The sequence below is a fragment of the Hermetia illucens genome, chromosome 2 (assembly GCF_905115235.1).
Source record: "Hermetia illucens chromosome 2, iHerIll2.2.curated.20191125, whole genome shotgun sequence".
Taxonomy (NCBI): domain Eukaryota; kingdom Metazoa; phylum Arthropoda; class Insecta; order Diptera; family Stratiomyidae; genus Hermetia; species Hermetia illucens.
The window spans coordinates 175429020-175450537 of NC_051850.1; the positions used below are offsets into that span (position 1 = coordinate 175429020).

Here is a 21518-nt window from a genome sequence, read left to right on the forward strand (position 1 = left end):
CCGTCGGGGTCACCGGAACACAGGAATTACGAGGAATTACGAGGAATCTATGGACATATTGGGGAAAACACGGCTCCAGAATTCCGAACAAAGCTCTGAAATTGACTGCTAAGACCAGTCCCAAGTGGGTCATAGGCAGATGAAGAGACAGAAGATGGGTCCATTACCGAAGCCCGAAGGCTTTGGAAAGGGTGATATAGAATAGGCTGCTTTCGGTCCACGAACTAACAGGTAGTCTATCGGAATTTGGCGAGCCGGTTCTACAGTCGTCGCGATGCCAATGGTTGTGAATTTGACTTAAGACGCGTTAGCTATTGGTAAGCGCCGCGTGCTGTTGATGGTGGATGTTGCAATGCCTTTATTTAGGCATTCTGGGGCTGAATTAAGGGCATCTTAGCTAAACTAAGTGATCTTGTTTACTTAGTTCGATTAATCGGGAGTTAGGTCTCGGAGATGCTTCTCCAGTACTAGACGGACAACAGACCCCAAGTGTATGTTGTGATAGTAAGTGCTCTTCACAGGTTTCGTATTGTGACCCCTACCCCTGGATTATTATGTACGATGAAGTACTGGGCCTTCGCGTATCAGAGGAGGCAACGTTGAATAGTGTTGCAGATAACCTGGTGGCGTTGGTAGGTGTAAAGCACCGCGTGGACGTGGTACTTATGGAAGGGAAACTATTCACCTCATAAAATTATGGTTATGAACGGTTAAACTGGACCTGGCGGACCAAAAGACGGAAGTGATCCTTATGCCCAATCTCCAGCATAAATACTTTAAATATATACATAAGTACTTTCGAGCTAGGCGCTTGTAATTATGAGGCTATTTCAAAATTGCTTGTTAGATACCAGGAATCGATCGATGCGCAGTGGAGCTTCAAGGGGCATTTGGACTATGGCTATAGGTCATCTCTAGTAAGATGATGATGATGAGATCAGAGGACCAAAATATAGTTGTAGACTGCTTATCGTAAGGATGGTGACATCCTATTAGGATGGATTGAATATATTAACACTGTGAACCGGAAGAAGGTGAGGACAGAATCGACTGAGGTAATTTGTGTCATCGCGAGAATGATGTTCCTGAATCTTCTAGCACATTAGGCCTACCTACTCTACCATGGTAGAACCGATGAGCCGAATCCATTCGAAGTGACTGTGGAGTCACTAGGAACGAGCCGTAAAGAAAATGTCAGCAATGGTGGGATAATTCCAGAAGGGTTCTTGGACCAAACATTCATCCCGTGTGTTGAGAGATAGCGAAAACACAGAGAACTGAATTATCACCTCACACAGTTTCTTCCGGGCTACGGTGCATTTGCATCACTTCGGATTGGATGAGTCTCTCGACTGTCCAGAATGCATAGCTACACCTGAGGAGTCAGAGCGTGTTACGTTCCAACGCTCGGGATTTGGGGATGAATCGAGCTGCTGAGGTCAGGAGCAAATAAGAGCGCGGCAAACGCTACAATAGCTGCAATACTGGAGAAGCTTCAGGAACTGGACCAAGTCGGGAAAGTGTGTGCGAACGCGTGATTTCATCGAACTGGCGTAGGCCGGAGTCCTCCACGTGAAGTAATATTCCATGGTGGTTGCGTAATAATATTTCAAACTTCAACTTAACGAAGCTAATATAACAAAGTTTTTTTGAGAAAAATGGAATAGTGCTCTATAAATCATGCATTCTGCGTGCCATTTCAAATGATACAATTAAGAGTGATTATAACAAATGATTTAATGACAATATTTGTAAGTAATAACAAATAAGGGCGCCATGCTTTATACGATTTAAACATTATTTTCGACTCACTCTCGATCGTCATTTGGGATACTAATGAAAAAATAACCTACGACTTTAATTCTTTCATTTAAAACGATTATCGAAAATATGTCATGATTTCGACATATTTATTTACTAAATATAAAAATATTAAAACGAGAAAGTAAAAAACCCAAAAAATATCTAATAAAAAAATCGTTATATTCTCCCCTAAATGTGAATCGTATAATTTTGAAAATTCAATCTGAAGGAGAATCAATGATTATTCGTGTGCATCTGATGGACCAAAGATACCCTCCTTCAGATAATAAAGCCAATGAACTAGTTTCTTGCAAATTTTTCATTTTCCATCAATACAAACTTTCAAACATTTCAATTTCAGCGACAAACAAAAAATTGATGCCAATGAAAATGAGGAAAAAAAGCAGAAATTTAGTAGGGCCAGATTCATTTCAAACCAATCAAGAAGATGAAATTAAAATGAAGAGATCAGGAGATATGTTGCAAAATAAAATTTACAACAATATGCAATCAATTGATTTGCTAAATTAAATCACTATGACGGAAAATCTAAAGAAAGGAATTTAGTGGGAAATGAATGTTATTACCATATCCTAATCCGTGGTCGAAGGATGGGCCTAGAATGTAATATAGATTATGATTTTTTTGGTTAAGAAAATACATAAAGGATTAAATATGTATGTAAATAGAATGAATAGGCAATGTTAATACGGTAAATGTTTTACTAGATGTAATTTTTTGGTACGTAAAGGATTATTTGATAGAAACTACATGACTCCCAAATTGTCGCAGTATATTTGCTGTCAATTGTTTTTAGTATCGTAAAAAAACCTATGAAATTCAATCTTTTCTTCCTGGTGTGACAAAATAATAATAACTTTTGTAGAGATGATTATGTAATATCACGTAAGTGATATCACTTTAGATTTACAATATCACATTATTATCACCGACCGCAATCTAAACATCACCAAGCATTAGAACATCACCACACATTAGAGAAGTAATAATCAGATTACTCTGGTGTAAGGAATGTTTTATTATATCTTTACTGATGTCATATCACATCATAAGTTATCACTAAGCATCACCAAGTGATACTGCAATGCGATAAAGCCAAGCCCAAAAACCTGATGCTGGACAACCACTCTCGTTTTCTGCAAAGCGTTGTATCTGCAGATACGTGGTCCTACTTCTTGTTTAATGGAGCGTAAATGGTGTCCTGTATTAGGACTTCCTAGTTACCAATAATAACTGATCAAATGTGATTGGAGGAAGAAGACCATTTATGTTGGATGAAACTTAAAAAGTGACTTGCTTCCGCACAGACTTCCTCGATTTAGTGTTCATAATAATAATTGGCACAAGGCTACGGAAGGTCGCGGTTCAAATCTCACTGGTGGCCTCAGTGGTAACCTTGATTGTCAATAGAAGGTGTGTATGACTTAAGATCATCACGCAAGTTGGGGGCAAGCGGGAGAGAAAATACCTCTTCAACGTTTCACCATCAATCTACAGCCTGATCAAATCTAACCTGATGAGAAAAGCTTTTAATGGAGTTAGAATAGTGATCAGTACCCCGCCCCGGCGGAAATGTAGTCGGTTGTACTGAGGAGCCACCTCACCGTAAGACAGCTCTTGCACTATGAGTTATAGTTCACAGTGTAAAGTGTGCGGAGAGGGAGCCTTACGGGTGCTATCTGAAAAAGAACAGAGAAAAGTGAAGTGAAGAACCAAAAACCAAAAGTTCTCCAAACACGGGTTGGAGGCGACTGTGGCTAAGAAGCTCCGGCCGAGAGCCATATTGCATGACGTATATTGGTTCATTAGTACGGACGAGCTAATACAACAGGTTCTTGAGAACCACTTGACGGACGTAGTGCCTTCCGAGTGATTTAAGAAAGAGGTGGAGATTCTTAGCCGCCTAATAAGTTCAGATTCAGAGGCGGTCAGCAATGCTATAATTGAGGGTACAACTGCTGGAATCGACAAGCTGACGTCCACCCACAATATGTACGTCCAGTAGTGTAGCTATAGGGCCAGGTCACATGACCTGCTCCCTGCTTGCTTTAAGTGTCTAGGATTCGATCACCGGATGACTGACTGTTGCGCTAAAGACCATATCTGCGCTCGTTTCTCACAAAGTGGCCCATGGTCTCGTCTTGCAACAACGAAGTGCGCTGCAGCAACTGAGCATTACGGGGACTACCGGTCGAGCATGCGCTTAGGTTGCTGCTGTGCCTCATTTACGCCATGAGAATGACTAGAGGTAATGCCCACTACTGGGCGCCATATTGATCATATTGCTGCGTTTGAGCTACGATAATGAAATTACCGTAATGGACGATTGTTCGACGTTACACATCTGCAATATGATGATGATCATAGAGGCCGTGGTGGGCTGCCACCACTTCTGTCTTGCCTTGTGATGTCTTATGTGTTGTGTTGTTTCCAAAGCGAAAGTTGACTGGTCGAAAAGTTTTGTTGCTGTTTTCCTTACCGGTATGATTGCTGACCTAGTAGCCAGTATAAACCAGTGCCGTTGTGCTAGTCACGGCGAGGCTCTGATTGAGCTCTCTGAATCAACCCTCATCCGAATAGCACCGTTGGATTATGTCTACATTGCAGGTGCTCACGTGCACTCATGCTTCTTTGATTCCTCCAAAGGATCCGTGGGTATCATATAATAGCATGCGAAGATCAGACACTTTCTCAGTTTGTATGTCGCAAGATTATTCCATACGACGAGATTCCCAAGGGACCTGTTGCTCGCATCTGACTGCCAAAGATTCCCATAGATAAAGTCAAGTCCACCCAATCTCTGCGCCTTCAAAGCCTCAGAATTCCCATGGGCGAGTGGGTGGTGATAAAATGAAGAGCGTATGGAGGCCCTGGAAAGAGCGAATTACAGAATACGTTTCCAGAATCAAGTACACAAAGGTTAAAGTGGTACGTTCCTCGAATCTGGACGACAACTTGGAGCCGCCAACGAGCTGTTGGAGTGGATGAAAATCGACAGTTTGACGGAGACCGATAGTCCCACTATTTAAGCAGGCCATGCTGAGAGTAGCGGACTTATATGGCTCACAACCAGAAGACTTACAACGCCATCACATTGGGGAAAGACAGTCCGGCGATAGGCTGCAATGCCAATGCAAGGGGCAGTTCGGAAGTCAACGGCGAGTCTCTCCTGGTTTTTATTATTAACACAACCCTACCGGTCTGAAACGGGGGTAGTATCTAAACCTTCCACTTCCCTAGCACGAAGAATTTTGATGGGTTGGAAGGAATCCTTGATATCTCCCTACTAGCTGATAATAGAACTTTCAATGATGAAAACTGGAGAGTGATTGATTGGAGTTAAGATTATCAAAACCAATCCTACCTGCGCTTTCAATGAAGCGCCAATCTCGACGGATAGTGCTCCCCATAACGCTTGATCTCAGAAATGCCTTCAATTCTGTAAGATGGACAGATATGGACATTGGAAAACTCATTCCACGTGCCAAGCTATCTCTTGCAGATATTGAGGGCTTTGAGAGCTCCCAGCTCTATGAGACGCTAGAGGACCAGAAGAGGATAGAAATCACGTCGGGAGTAGCACAGGGTTTCATCCTAGGCCCGGACCTCTGGAACGCTTCCTACGATAGTCTGCTGAGACTCGATTTGCCTGAAGAGTCGCGCCTGGTTGGTTATTCAGACGACGTTGCTGGACGCACTGCTAAACAGGCGCAAAGCAGACTTGGTATATTGATGCGACGGGTAAGCGAATGGATGACTACTCATGGTTTCAACCTTGCGCTGGAAAAAAAACGAAGTAGTCATCTTGGCCAGAGACCCTGCGTCCCGTATTGATCGGGGAGTTGACTATAGAGTCAAAACCAGCGGTTAAATACCTTGATTTAATGGTCCACTCGAAGATGAGCTTCTTCGAGCAAATCAAAGCAGCAGCGGACAGGGCTGCAGCTGGAGTCTCGGCCTTGAGCCACGCAGTCGGTTCTGTTCTTAGTTTGCGAATTTTTTGGCCTAGCGCAATTTTTGACGAGTTTTGTCGTATTTTATAAGAGCCCAAATAAAGTGTTTTATTTCCTACAATTTTATATTTAAACTGTACTTACTTTAATGAATAATTATTAGCTTCTTGTCGCACAACCAATGGTCGAGAATTAGTATTATTCTCTTGTGTTGGTGTACCAGGACTCGAATTGGTACCTGGTTTCTTTTTTAACGCCGATTTTAAAGGAACTGCATTAAACTTGGGTTCTTTCGCTGGAATTTCTTCAATTCTACATGTATCGATTGCGGGGTTTGGTTGTGGCATTGTGAAAATATACTCATCATCTGAGTCGATCTCCTCGTGGTCGCCATCTTGATCTGTGAGGATGAAATCGAGATTTAAGGGGAATGTTATGATTAGTCTGGACATGTGTTTTTACCATCATATTCATAATCTTGATAATCCTGTTCATTGATGGCACCAGGTCCATGAGGTCGACCAGCTATCAGCGTTGGACTCGGCGTTGAGAACATCGGTGGCGGTGGGATTGGTCCAATCTCTGACAGTGGTATTGGGGGCTCTGGAAGTTCAGATAATAAAATATGCCCTGGAAGGGATTGTTGACCATCACCTTGAGGTGGAGGGGGTGTACTACCTGGTGGACCACCGCCGCCTTCAGGATCTGAAATAGGATTTATATGGATTATTTCTTCCATCAGGTCTGAGATATGAAAGTAAAAAGATACTAACAATGATCATTGTGGTAGCATATCATTCGGCGTGATATTTTGTTGGGCCCAAGGGAATTCGGACGTTCCAACTTCGATGTTTGCATTGCATCCGTAGAGCCTCCGCCCGGTGGAGGCAATATGGATCCCTGACATGATTGTTCGGTGCTTGGTGATAATGTTCCATTACCACCAGTTGGGGCATCAGTCTTGTCTTTTCTGGGCTCTGTAAAGAGAGGAAAAAATTAAGAATATTATTAGAGGTTTCAGGAATATTCAGTTAACATTTCTTATAAAAATACAATTTATATAAATACTAAATATAATATAAATATGATAATGATGATGAAAAAGCTAAAACTGAGGCAAAATATGTGCTCAACATCTCTCTTATTTCGTATTCGGAATGTGCAATGAGAGATTGATTATCAATGCGCAATTGGATGAAAACTATGTAATTCCATAAAAGTCGTGGAAGAGGTTTAGTTAAACGTGTGCGCAAGAAAATAAGAGGCTTATGAGGAAGCTCGAGGAAGCCCTCGAGAATAATGCGGCATTCATTAAGTCGCTTGAAGCGACGATTGCCCGTTCTTCGGGGCATTCAACCCCCCTCCGGCGCCAAACGCGCCAACGACACCAACCGAGGTGATGGACACCACCGTCGTCGAGCATCCACCATCGACACCACTCGTCCTACTGTCCGGATCCCGTCCCGAGGCCTACCCCACACTCAGCGAGGCGAATGAGCTGCATGCCACCAGCACAGCTAGGCAGCCACAATCAAACCAACCGCAATCTCAACAGCCGAAACCAGCCACTACAGCCTCACCTAAAAAGGAGGTAAGTCGTCGAATATCTCCACTCGTGATAGTCGAGAATTCGGTTACCTTCAAAGGCATAAAAGAAACCATGTCCCGTGCACTCCCTAATAACTACCTGATCCAGAAATCAGGTAGTTCACACCAAATCATCACCAAAACGTCGGAAGATTACTCGACCGCCAAAAAAATCCTCGTGGAGAACAAGAATAAGTTCTTCATGTACACTTTCCCGTCTGAGAAGACGACCAGCTTCATCCTCCGAGGCCTCGATACGACGTTTTCCCTTCAGGAGCCTTCCAGCACATGATTGTTAGCTTCGAACAAATAAAAAAGAAACAAGTGCTACAGCGCAAAAATTGCTAGCGCATCGGACACGCGTCAACCAACTGCCACCTCACTTACAGGTGCGTTAAGTGCAACCAGCTACACGGGCCTGGCGAATGCGCCAAAACAGTCGAGGAGGCATCGAAGTGCGTTAACTGCGGGGGCAATGACCAACCCGCCAACTACAGAAAGTGCCCACGGTTTGTCCAGGTGGTGGGAAAAAGGAACGCACGAAAACGTGCGCCTCCCACCCCGCTGGTCGTCCCATCACAAACCCAGCCTGCACCCGTCCGCCCGTGTCCTTCGCCGACGCCGCACGAAGTGGAACCTCTTCCCATACACCCAACCGCGTGAACCAACCCACCATTATCTCCAATCCAGACTTCCTTGATAATCAATGAACAATAGCTACAATTCTTCCTTTCCCAACTTCGACCTTTTCCGGACTGGCCGACCTCAGACCAATCTTCAAGGCCGGAGCACAAGTGGCGGAACGACTGTCCTCATCTCCGAAAAATTGCAAGTCACCCACCAACCACTTTCAATCTATTGAAACCACCCTAATCTCCTTGGAATCGCAATCAACCTCGGTCTTCGTCGCCTTTGTTTACTGTCCCAACCAATACCTCGACACCCACGACTTTCTCCGTATCAAGTCCTTCTGCGCATCCCAACACCGCTCTTCCGGTAAACAATGGTCCCTCATCATCGGTGGAGATCTCAATGCCAGGCACCCGTCCAGCTGGACCAGCTCCAGCTTTTCCTCACAACCTCAAATCCCACCATCAACCCATTTCAGACCGGGCCTTCCAATCTACAACAGATTGCACTAACATTCCTACCTAGACCACTTCCTGATTAGCAGCAACCTGACTGTCATTCCCAACCCAAACACTTTCCCCTTCGTCGAAATGGTCCCCGGCAATAGCGATCATGACGCCATAATCCTTTGCATAAAATTCCCCGACAGAGTCGTTCAGTCCACCCCACCTTCAGTTCCCGACTTCCAGCGCGCAAACTGGAAACACATCAACTTGGCCCTCAAAACCAAACTTCAGCCTCTCCTACTCTCATCCAACTGTACAGTTTTCAACGACTCCATTGACAGTTCGTCAATACACTGAAGCAATTCGGCAAGTATGCAACGAATTGATCCCATCCCGTCCCTTGAACTACCGCAACCTAATCACCCTTGCCCGACGACATCCTAACCGATATCCACTATAGAAACACCCACAGGGGGAGATTATTTAGGAATAGATACTCCCCGCAATCCTGTCACCTTCTCGTCGAAATTCGCGAACTGGAGAAGTCCATCCGCGAAAGAATCCTCACCCTATGCACCCAATATCTCCACAACCGCGTCTTTAACACAGAATTAAACCCTGGTAGATACAGGGAACTCAGGAAAGCCTGCCCGCGTTTAGGCAAATCAGTCCAACAAAACGCGATCCTACCCCAAAATATCCCACCCATAGAAAAAGTGAACGTCCTCGCTTACCACTACCTCCAAAGCCCACCACTGCACCCTCCACTTCCGTGAACCAAATTCCGACAACAAGGTAAGCGGAAAGATCTCCCAACTCCTAGCCCACCCCTCCTACCTCATTTCCTAACCCGCACAAAATCCCTTCATCCATGCTCTCGCCGACCCAAGTCAGCGAGAAAATATCCTACCCATTCACTTTGTCAGTCCAGACTCAGTCAGGGCGGCCACCGCCGCCTCCAAAAACAAAAAATCAGTTGGACTTGACAAAATCCCCTCCATCGTTCTCAAGAAATGCGGCCATTATGTCCTCCTTATCCTTATCAACGCCCACTTTTTAACAGATTGGAAGAGTGCTCGAATTGTTCCTATTCCAAAAAACAACCAAAATCCTCTAAATCCCGATAGCTACAGGCCTATCTGCATCCTCTCATCTTCCGCCAAGACAGTCGAGCGGATCATCAAAGTCATTATCGATGAGCATTGTGACTCCAACTTCAATCTCACAATTCCAATTCGCCAACCGACCCAAACACTCGGTTGAGCATGCACTCCTCGTGCTTAAAACGGAAGTCCCCCTCGGCCTCAACCGGAACGCATCGACCATAGCCTGTTTCCTCGACATAAAGAAAGCTTTCGACTTCGTATGGCAATACAGACTCGCATACAAGCTTTCCGAAGTCCTCCAGTTCCATCCGCACCGCTAATTCTTAGCTTTCTTGATGGACGGAAATCCCAAGTCCAACTTCATGAATACCTCTCTTCCCTATATTCTAGTCCGGCTGGCATCCTTCAGGGATCAGTCCCCTCCGATACCCTCTTCTACCTATTCACTGCAGACCTACCCAAACCAACTCCACATCCAAATCCAATCCGAATCCTCCAATACGCGGATGACCTCATCCTGTACATCTCTACCAGAAATATTCCAGCCGGTGAAGCCCGCCTGAATTCCTATTTGAACGAGCTCTACCGGTATTTTAGCCGCTGGAAACTATCCCTAAATCCGCAAAAGTGCGAGATCATCGCATGTATCCGCTAGGATACACCGAAAATGAGGAGCGACATATCAACCCTATCCCTGAAGATCCACAATGACACCATCCTAACCGTAAAGGAAGTCACCTACCTTGGGCTGACAATGAATTCCCGTCTATCTCACCTCCCACATATCACGAAGGCACTAAGACGTGCAACTGGTGCCTTCAAATCCCTCTACCCAATCCTAAAATACAGCATTTCAACACCTCAGAAAGTCAAACTGTTTTGCTATATACAAGCAGCTTATCCGTCCCCTCCTCATTTTCGACTTCATCTTCTGGTCCGACACTTCGCCTCACGAAATCGAACGACTCCCTCTCAAAGAGAGCAGAATCCTACGCCACTGTTCCAACATTTACAAGAACGAAGACCGCTCCAAATAAATCTCCAACCAGATCCTCTACGACTCCTGTCAAACGCCCCGCATTGACGCCGTCCTAGCCCGTCACGCTCTCAAATTCCTCGACAAATGCCTATCCCATCCAAATCCACTTATTTCCCGGGCCATGCAGATCCAGATGGTCGAAGAGAATCTTCTACGAACTCATCAAAAATGTTGTTTTCGTAAGGATCTTGATCAGAGATACGTCGAGAAATGGTTAAATAGAAGACGATAGAAGAGAAAAGATCTCGGTCGAATAGATACGACGCGAGTACGAAACAGTTGAATTAAAGAAAAATTGACGGAATTCTTTTGTGTTTTTATATTAGTGCACACAGAGATACAGGATGCCCTGAGCCGCAAAGGAGTGGGAAACACCCTGGCACTCTGGATGGGCAAAATACTAGAAAGCAGACAAATAGAGGTACAAACAGGTATAAACTCTATTATCATGAACACCACTCAAGGCTGTCCGCAGGGTGGAGTACTATCGCCGCTGATGTGGAGTATGGTAGTGGATGAACTCTTGGACGTTTTAACAAATACTGGAATACAAGTCCAGGGCTACGCGGACGACATTGTTTTAATCTGTAGGGCAAATATGAAGGTACCCTATGTGATAGAATCCAAACTGGACTAAGGGTTACTAATGCCTGGTGCAGGAAGGTGGAACTGCGGATCAACTCAACCAAAACCACCATAGTACCATTCACTAGAGCCATAACATTACATGATATGGAAGTGAAACGAGAAACAGAGGTCAAATATTTGGGAATCACGCTAGACCAAAAACTACTCTGGAAGACACATGTCGGAAAGCCACGAGGGCTCTGATGACTTGTAGATCTATAGCAGGAAAAAAATGGGGTTGCAGCCCGAACATACTACTTTGGATATATAAAGTAAGCCCAATGATTAACTATGGAGCGATAATCTGGGCAGAAAGAACCGAACTCAGCACCCAATCCAGGGCATTGCACAAGCTTCAAAGACTAGCTTGCGTGTGTATCAGTGGGGCAATGAAGACATGCCCAACGGCATCCCAGGAGGTCCTTCTGGGACTAACCCCTCTCCATCTGCACATACAGATGCAGGCAAGGAGGGCAATATTCAAGATGGCCGGTAGTATGAGTGAGGCGGGGAGCTGCCTAAATCGCAGGAAGATTGATATTCTTTCTAGGCGGTATCCCGAATTACTGATACCGAGGGATAACATGACAACGAGGTTTCACTTCGATTAGAAGTTTGAAACAGGCTGGAGTAACAAGGCAAACTGACGGATCCCTCACAACAGAGGGAGCGGGTGGCGGTGTCATTGGTCTAAGGAAAATGTACTTTGAGCCAATGGGCAGGTACACTAGCATATTCCAGGCGGAAATATATGCCATAGACAGGTGTACCTCCTTTAATCTCCAAAGGAACTACAGGGGGCAGAACATAGCTATTCTCACCGATAGTAAAGCAGCGATCAAGGCATTTAAGTCCAATCAGGTGAACTCTAAACTGATGTGGGAATACCTTGAGAGACTGAATACACTCGGCTCGTTCAACAAGGTCAGGCCATGTTGGATTGGAATGCAACGAGGCAGCGGATGAACTAGCCAAAAAGGGAGCAGGGACGCCTTTACACGGGCCAGAACCCTTTTGTGGAATCGGAAACGGTTTCATGGCTATGAATCTAAGAAATGAAGAGGAACGGTGGGGGGAACTATACTGGACGGGCCTACCAGGGATGGAGCAGTCCAGGGTGCTTATTGGGGGATACGAACCTATACGCACAAAGGATTGCTTAAACCTCACCAAAAAGAACCTCCGAATTATAGTGGGAATTCTCACTGGTCATTGTCGGCTGAACTATCACCTAAGGAAGCTAGGGATATCTAAGGACACTGCCTGCAGGTTTTGTGAGGAGTATGACGAAACCTCTTTACACGTCCTGGGGCAGTGTCCGGCAACTCGGACCAGATGCAAAGCTGAAAGATCTGGAAGTAGGGAACATACTAAAGTTCCTGACGGTTATAGGCCTGCTTGAGATACTATGATCAATAGGTACACTATAAGCAGTAAAAGGGGCACAATAGTTCTTTAAGGACGCGGTGCGGCTTCCCCTTAACAGAATAAGGAAGCTAAATTCAGAGATAAATTAAATTATGATTCCATTCTTCAATTTTCATCAAATCTCTATTTTGAAATGTATTCATTCCTGATGACTGGCTCCATTTCTGGTGCCTCTTGGTGACGCCAGAAATTCACTAGCGTCACTAAAATCTTCATATTTTTATTAATAAAAATTAGTCGTGTCTTTCGTTCAAGAAATTAATATTTTATAGCGTACACTGTTTCCGGTTCAACGGATAAATTGTTGAAGCTATTTGTATCTGAATCGTATCACCCGAATCTCGATAAGAATATATCTCTGCCACAATCACCTCCCCCTCTCTTCTCTCTATTTCAATAGGAAAAGATATTTCGAAAATGTCGAAGCAAATATTTTATTGGTCAATGTCCCCGATTTTCCCTTACGAAATAATTTATTATTGTATCGAGAACGTTTAGGAAAATTTAGAGGGAAATTAACAAGGAACGAGGGGGAGGAGACAGAGACACAGACAAGTGAATGGAGCTGTAGATTCGGATTGTTGATAAAACATTCAAGATTTTAGTAGTAAGATATTTTATTAAGCGCCATAAGAACAAATTGTTCCTGTAAAAACACGCCATCAAAAGGATATAAATTATATTCATATTCGAGGAGCAATAATTTTCAATAAGGAATGGTATTTGGGTTAAGTGGTGGGATGATGGCGATTGTTGAATTTTAATAAATTACTTTTTGAATACGCCACAGTAAATTCTTGTGAAAATATATTCATTGTCGTCGCTGGTGGACATGGAGCTAGTGAAATTAGGTGCAAATATATATGACTCCTCCGTTTGGCTTTTATTGTAGCGCAAGTAAAATACATTTTTTGTTTATCTTAAAGAGCGTTAAAGCGGTATCTATTTGTATATTTTTATAAATAGTGCTTTTTATATATAGATATTTGTATCAATTTTCGAAAACGATGACTTTTTTGACTTCCCATGTTTAACTTGAAGAAAACCGCCACCGGTGCTCATAAAATAATCCTAGAGGTCTATGACGGTCATTCTTTGTCCGAAGAAAAAACTGGTCGTGGATGTTTTCAACGCCTTAAAATTATTCGGGTCGATATAGGAGATAAATCACATGGAAGATAATCCAAATCATCTAGAAAAGATATTCGCAAAACGACGGAGAATTCTTAACGAAATTACGTTTTTCACCTCAGGCCTCTACCTAGCATCCTTCCTTGGTGGGGCTTTCCACCGTGACTTGTGATTGGGTACCAATAACATGTGGTTTAAATTCCAATGAAAAATAAGGGAACTAAGGTAAGGGTTTAGTTTCAAAACAATTCCCCGAAAAAACAATACTCTCTAACAAGCTGGGATGCAGCCTCGGAACGGATGGTCCGGCATAAAAAAATTAACTATTCCTTTGGATCTGGGGCAGGTATCGGTGCTGAATAAAAACAAATCGGGAAATTGGAAGCTGGATGTCTCAGGTATGAAAGGTCCTGTGCATTCCTTTTATGAAAACATTCGACTGTTCATTTGTTCTATTAGTACCTAGCACGTAATATCTGCCTATATTGTGCGCCTTTCCAATAAATGTCAAAACTAAGCCCGACTTCGGAAACTACTAGTCTAGACCTTTCATTTGATACCCCACATGACTATCTCCTTCTTCTTCTTATATATAAAAATCAATTGCTGTTCGTTAGTCTCGCTAAAACTCGAGAACGGCTGAATGGATGTATCTTATCTTGGTTTTGAAATGTCTGTGGAGGTCTAGGGAAGGTTTAAAAGGTGAGAAAAATTCGAATAACTGCCAGTAAAACCCTAAAAACAGCACTTTTCTTCTTCCCATATAAACGTTTTTTTCTAAATAAAATTTAGAGTCAATTTGAACTTCATTGATATTCAATAAAGTTCAACCACTTACTGTGTTCATCGGACCTAATATTACAGCTACGAAACGGACAAATTTTTTAACGCAACTAGAAATATTTGACAACCAAGTGACAATCTTTTAATTCTAAAAAGGCAAAAGACATCAAATGTTTCACAGCTCAGAACATGTTGTATTGGAAAATATAATTTCTGTTTTTAGTATTTTTGTTTGTCACCGATTAAACCTTCTCTGAATTTCCATAAATATTTCAAGACCAAACTAGACTACCTAGACCTAGACTAGATACTAAGTTTTGTTACAAATTAAATTTCTGAACGCAATGATAATATTTGACATTAGAATTGACAAACAACCAATATGTCAATCCATCCTGTTGCACTTTAGAACACTGAATGAAGTATTACGATATTGCGTTACGATCTATGCGCGAGAACTTTCTTTACTTTGGCGATCCTTTGTGATAGTGACATTCCAGGTAATGTGCTCTTTTTTTTGATATTTTGTGATTGTGACACTTTACTGAGCGAAAAATTTTCCCACTTTGATTATTTACAATTTACGATGCCGAGGAGAGGATGACCTGGCTTGGGTCGTCGCAGTCAATCAAATATGCGAAGAGCTACCTCACGTGCTAACCGCACTGATGGCCAGAGAGAGGCAGATCAAGAAAATATTATAGTCGTATTGCTATGTCAGAAATGCGTTATTTAGTGAGTGATAATGAAGTAGATAGGTTTAGAATGCAACTAGTTCGTGCACATCAAACACAACAACAGCAATCACGACATAATGAAATTGATCGAATCCGCAGACGGAATGCTTCACAATATGCTTTTTTATTAAATGCGGATTCATTTTGTTTGTTTTAAAATTATTTTATACAAAAGTTTAGGTCTTTTATTTATCGATTGAGGCAGTACGAAGTCTGTCGGGTCAGCTAGTATTTGATAAAAGAAAGTTACACCCTCTTTTGCATGATTGGGGCCACCCCCTGCCTTCCCTTAAATTTGAGGTAGAATGATGTAATTCACATACTTCGGGTGAACTCCTGTTGTATGTGAGGACAGCTCGGTTATTTGCGGTTGGCCCCCCTAGTGGGAGTTTCATGGTGGTTGTGGTTATGCTCAAGCGAGAAGAGACCTTCGGGCCTCGACGTGGTGTTGCGTATCAACACGGGTGCCGTACTCCATAGTTCGGTAGAGATTTAGGTAATTCTTGCATCCACCAGTATGAATGCTAAGCCATGCACTTGGTATAGACTGGTACCGTTGTTGCTTGTCTCAGCGGGGCTCTGATTGTGGTCATAAAATCAATCCGTGTCTTAAGAGGATCGTAGGATTAAGTCTCACGACAGGTACCTACGGTAAACACCGAGGACTTCACTTATCCTTGTTCATTGGCGAAATCTTCATGGTCAAGCTGGAAACGAAGTTAATTCCGGTTGGTGTGATGCCAAGATTTTGAAAGAGGTGGATGACATCTGCACCATCATCGAAAAAGACGAAAATATATCAACAGATTACATCAAAGAATCGAATTCACTTTGGCGATAGAAAAGGATAGCACAACAACCTTTTTTAGATTTGCTATTAAAGAGGGAACTGAGGACATTGGATATCTACAGGAAACCGATAGACACCAAATGAGTTCTCCCGCGCTCATCATCACAAACTCGCCTCTTTCCACTATATGATCCACCGGATGCTAATCCTTCCCATTTCATCGCGAGGGTGGTCAAAGAGGCGAAGCAGATTTTTGAGGCCGCCAAACAATGAATGGATACACCAATTGGACCATCCGCAGCTGTGTGCATGGACCATCATAATTTTTTTCCGATTTCAGATTCAGTTTTTCGATTGAGTAGTTGCTGAGAAAGAGTTCTTAAGTAATTGACCCTTTTCGGAACCCTGTACTCCCCCCTTTGTAACCAATGCCTAACTACTATCTGCTTTTGAAATTATTAATCGAGATCTTTCATTTGAAGTTATATTCAGTGAAAAACAAAGATTACACCCTGTTTTAGGTTTATGTTTACACCCCCACACAGCGACTGTGTGAATGCCCTATACTCCACAAAGGAGTGGCGTTGGCTCAAGGCGCTTTACAACGAAAAGTGTCTGGCTTAGGATGTCCAGACCAACGAAAATGAAATAGCTAATTTTATAAGGAGGGGAGAGGATGGTCGGTATTCGGGTATCTTGGGGTCTAGATGTCATATAGTCAGGTCTGACGAAAAGGAGGAGGGAAAGGGGCGTTTTCTTTCTGGCTTCTGGCATCAAATATCGACAACTTAGGTATTAACTGAAACGAAAAAAAATTAATTCGGCCTCAACTTTTGAACAATCGCTTACAGTTTGCATCTCCAGACCACTTTTGAAGTGGCGATCTAATCATATGGGCGCTCGGGAGGCTTTGTTAGCTATGTTAGATAGAATATATGTGGATAGCTGCTAGGCTCTTTCAAGTCTTACCTTATTGAAGAACATGCTTCGGCAGCTTGATGCACTTGTCGGGCTGAATAAGCTAGCAGACAGCTTCGCAGGTGTATAACACATCTTAGCCTTTTAATGAGGATAATCCTCATACTGATTACCAGGGGAACTTTTTCCAGTTAGAAACTATAAAAAATCTACTAAGCTCTGGTAGTATAATTAAGAAAAAAGCCTAAAGAAACTTCAAGTTGGTTGTTTACTGAAGTGAGGGTGACTTTTAAAAGGTAATGAAAAGGTTGGACAAATTTGTCAAGTTGTGCCATTGCAGAGGAGATCTTTCCAGCAGTATGGAGGTGGCAGAAATTTGTCCTGGTACCCGAAACAGGTAAAGGCGTACTGTTCTCTGATTATCCCCTATACATATATATATGTATTTGAAGCAGTCTAGCGAAAGTGATGAAGCAGGTAATAATTGCTTCGGGTAGTTGATGGCGCGGAAGATTTTCAAATCAGCAGTCTGATTTCCTGGAAGTGACCTTATTATCGAGACTAAAAAATTGTCTACTTGTTTGGCTGTCAATGGGTGGTTGTGGGAAATGCATCAAATTCGATTCATTGCGACAGCCACCCGCTTTTATTATGGACCATTACGTTCAACGAGATAGCTAACTATCAATAACCGGCGATAGTAGATAATTGAGAGAAATGAAACTTGACATTGTGAATTACATCGTCCACTTTCAAGTTATAGCAATATGACAGTCACAACGTTGTTCGGTTCAGTAATTTTTAAAAATGGACACTTGGTTTGGCATTTCAACCCACTCCTTTCCTTTAAAAGTAGTAATCCAGACCCTCCATTTGATGGGTATATTTGTCAAAAAATATACACCTTCCTTTCACTTGAGGGGAGACTCCCTTAAACTCAGCGTGAAATGATACCACCCTGCATGTATGAGAGTTTACAGTTCCAATATTTCTACATTTCCAAATTTCTTGTCAATAGGTGCAACCTTTCCTGATCAAAGCGCATGTGACAGACAGGCAGGCTTCTATAGAGTTTATTTTGTTATGATGCGGACGATGGACCTGAACCGTATTGCAGAACCTGCGGTGTTCCGGTGTTACAGTGATCGACATTGGCTTTGCAGGTGACACCGAAACCACTATTTTGGAAATCCTAACAAACGAGGTAATTTGGGAAATAAAATCCTGGCTGGTCTGGCATTCGTGCCGCATATAATTACTCAAACATCAGGAGCATCTAGTCTAGCGTCAAAAGAATCTGCTTGCAAGAATTTTGCCAAATATAAGTGACCCAAAGCAAAGTCATCGGTTCTTCATCTTAAGAGTTCTTAATTCGGCCTTGGTATTGGAGAAAAATTGATATTGGAAAAAATCGACCCTGCATACTGACTAAAAGCATTTTGAACGACATATGCCTACCGAACAACATCCCAAGCAGGCATGGCCCGATCGATATTTTGACGAACGAGGGTCGATCCCTCTACGACGCAAAATATGAAATCGGCATAATCATACCCCATCGATCAATAATTATGGAGAACTATGCTCTGGAGTCGCAAAAGAGATGGGAGAAGGAGAAACGCTTCATTTTGGGGAAGGGGGAAGATGGGATGGGATGGGACGATTCATTTTAAAGCAGATCAAATGATACCAGGGAGGAATTAGTTATCACCTAATACAATTTTTAAGCGGACAAGAAGGATGTAGCGTATATCCTTATGGCTTCGGTTTCAACCACTCATTATACAAGCAGGCATGTTGTTTTTGGATACCCGAGATTCGTTGCGTAAAGCACAAAGATGGAGAACTTCGCCAGGACGACGTTGTTGAGAATATCTTATAATCTATGTTGATTTTGGAAATAACTTTGGAAGCGGTTGAAAATTCGGGCCCTGCTGCTTTCAGATAGCATAACCATGACTCTAGGTATTGTAAATATGGAGGAGTTGACATCCCAGTAAAACATCTACCTCTTTACATATGGTGTTATCAAAACGCGTACCCCTTTTCCACGAGTGAGTCAAATGAAACAAAGGTCAGAGAACTATCCTTCTATTTCGTGCTCTTATAGTGGTGGATCCACAGCTCACCACCTCGTGATCTGCAAGAATATTTGACAAGAGCACCAGTGTTAACTCAAATTGAGGGATAACATAAGATTGAAATTGATAAGGCTGACTAGGCTGACCCTGAGCAATATGCGAGGCCAGATAAAAGCAGCAGGATCACTCTCAAGACCATTCGACATCAACAACGGCCTACGACAAGGGCATTCCCTATCATAAGTATTGTCGCAGGGTCAGTTAAGTATTACATAGTGACCACTAGTTCACCCGTTTCTGTTCTGTCCATAGTGACCATCCGTGACTTTGCCAGCAGCTTGGGGCGATACTTAACGGCACTAAAGCAGGAGACAATGACCCGCAACAAATAGGCGCCGTCAGACTACTAAGCAACCCTCTGCACATAGCCACATTGAAGTCTTTTTCAAACTGATTGGTAAAGCGTACTTTGAGATTCCAGTTGCAGAAGAAGACATACCAAAATGACCACCACAATGCCATTCGGACATCATGAGTTCGTGGAGATGCTACTACGTCTTAAAAATGTAATCCAAACGTTCTACTCGGACCCCTAGAGTTCGTTACTATCTACTTTGATGATCTGTGAATCTCGTTGTCCAACGTAGCGAGGCGCCTGGCACATCACACCTGTATCGTTTTTGACATGATTTTTAAGTACAAACTACTCATTAACTGGAACAAGTGCAAGTTGACAAAAGAAATAATGACTTTCTTGGCATTGGTAGTCCCCAGTAAGATTGTTGGCACCCCGCCTTTCCATTGTGGAAGTTTAGTGCTCCAATCACCAAGATATCCGGGCATTACCGTCAACTTACACGGTACAAAAACAATGATAAATATGATTGGAATGCCTACTCTGCTTAGATTTTAGCTGTATATTGCTCGTACTAAAACATGTCAAGGAATGGCATCAACGTTAAATTTTTCTGCGTCTCAAAAAGATATAAAACAGCAGGCGGCCCCATATGGCAATTCGGATTAGTCAGTGCACTCTCTTTAATCTTAGACAACTGATCCATCTCATATTGACTCATCATAGGTCAAAACGTGCCTCTACGAGATACATCTATCTAAAATATAGTTTTGAGCCTAAACCATCAAATTAGATAGAAAACGAGCATTAACGTTAGCCAAAAAACTATCTGACTTTATTTTCGGTCCCCACATGCAACCGACAAAGACTAGGACGTATTTATTTGACCGCTACGGAAAATGCAATGAATGTTGTAAGATTTTTACTGCATTTCTAATCCATATTTTCGTTATGCAAACTTGCAGATACATTCCTTCAATCAAATCCGTAGTAATTGCAATTTGTTGAAATGTGATGTTGGCCTGTAGCCCAGAATGACCCAACGGACGATTGATGATGACTATTTTTCCCATGTCCGAAATGAGAAACGCCAGAATATCTTCTACTGACAAACTAATTGAAAACTAATAGAATTTTGATGGTAACAAGGAAATATTTTTGGGGATTTAATGTGGTAAATCTTCAAATGGTTTTCAGTATTGTTTTTAAGTGAAACAGTTTTGGGGGATTAGGGAGCAGTTTATGGCAACTTTATAGTTTGAAATGCTTTGAAATCACCGAAATATGCACCATGGGAACTTTGTAGTTCAAATGACATTGAATTTGATATTTAAAAGATACGCGGTACTATTATGGGTAGATGGTTGGAAGCAATCAAATTTGGGAGAAGCAAATGCATCTCAAGTTCAGCATCCGCGAATTCCAGCTTCCAAAAACCCAAAATTCTTAACTGGTGGAATTCGTTTTGACACTATTGATACTATGAAGTCAAACTTGCAGAACGAATTGAAAAGGACCTCGAAGTGGCTTATAAAAAGTGCATAAATGATTGGGTTAAAAGGCATGTATAGTTTCAGATACAGACCTAACTTATCAAAAGTCCTAATTATCAAAAGTTGAAGAGTGAAAAATTGAAATGCCAAGAGCATTTTCGATTAACACGAGCTAATGTCGTACACCCACGATACGTCTGACCTTCGACACTGTAAAATTCTACCTTTCTCATGTCGGCATCCTGCCTAACGCTATCAATCTCAGGATGTCATCTGACTGAAGCGTATCCTTGTTAAAAATGACGAAAGGAAAAAAATTAGAAACAAGGAAAAAGGTGACTGTGTGGATGCCTTTACTTTAGAAAGGAGTGTATATCATTTATTAGGGATTAACATATTTTTCAAGCTTGTTTGGGGAGACTCATGCAGCAAGGACTGAAGCAGATGCGTTCTTAATTTTGTTAAATTAATTCCCACGTGTTAACCTAATAAGCTTAAAAAGGAAACACCGGTAGATAAGTCTTTGTAATTGTAACTTATCTCATGAGAAAGCCGACCAAACGAGCAAAAAGAAGCAGAGTTCACAAGGG

The 21518-nt window shown here is 42.5% G+C and overlaps 1 protein-coding gene across 11 annotated transcripts in view; it reads right to left on the bottom strand.

Annotated features, from left to right (window-relative positions):
* Positions 1 to 21518, bottom strand: part of LOC119648998 (phosphatase and actin regulator 3-like) — a 650924-nt gene that overhangs the window by 33270 nt on the left and 596136 nt on the right. For 6 of the 11 annotated variants that reach the window (XM_038050940.1, XM_038050936.1, XM_038050933.1 and 3 more), the window contains 5 exons: positions 6551 to 6754; positions 6240 to 6482; positions 5922 to 6177; positions 2391 to 2420; positions 1813 to 1833 (listed from right to left, as the gene is read on the bottom strand). In XM_038050940.1, coding sequence (XP_037906868.1) covers positions 1813 to 1833; positions 2391 to 2420; positions 5922 to 6177; positions 6240 to 6482; positions 6551 to 6754 — 754 coding nt within the window. The remainder of the gene's footprint in view (positions 1 to 1812; positions 1834 to 2390; positions 2421 to 5921; positions 6178 to 6239; positions 6483 to 6550; positions 6755 to 21518) is intronic. The other 5 variants (XM_038050935.1, XM_038050934.1, XM_038050939.1 and 2 more) reach the window with 3 other exon arrangements.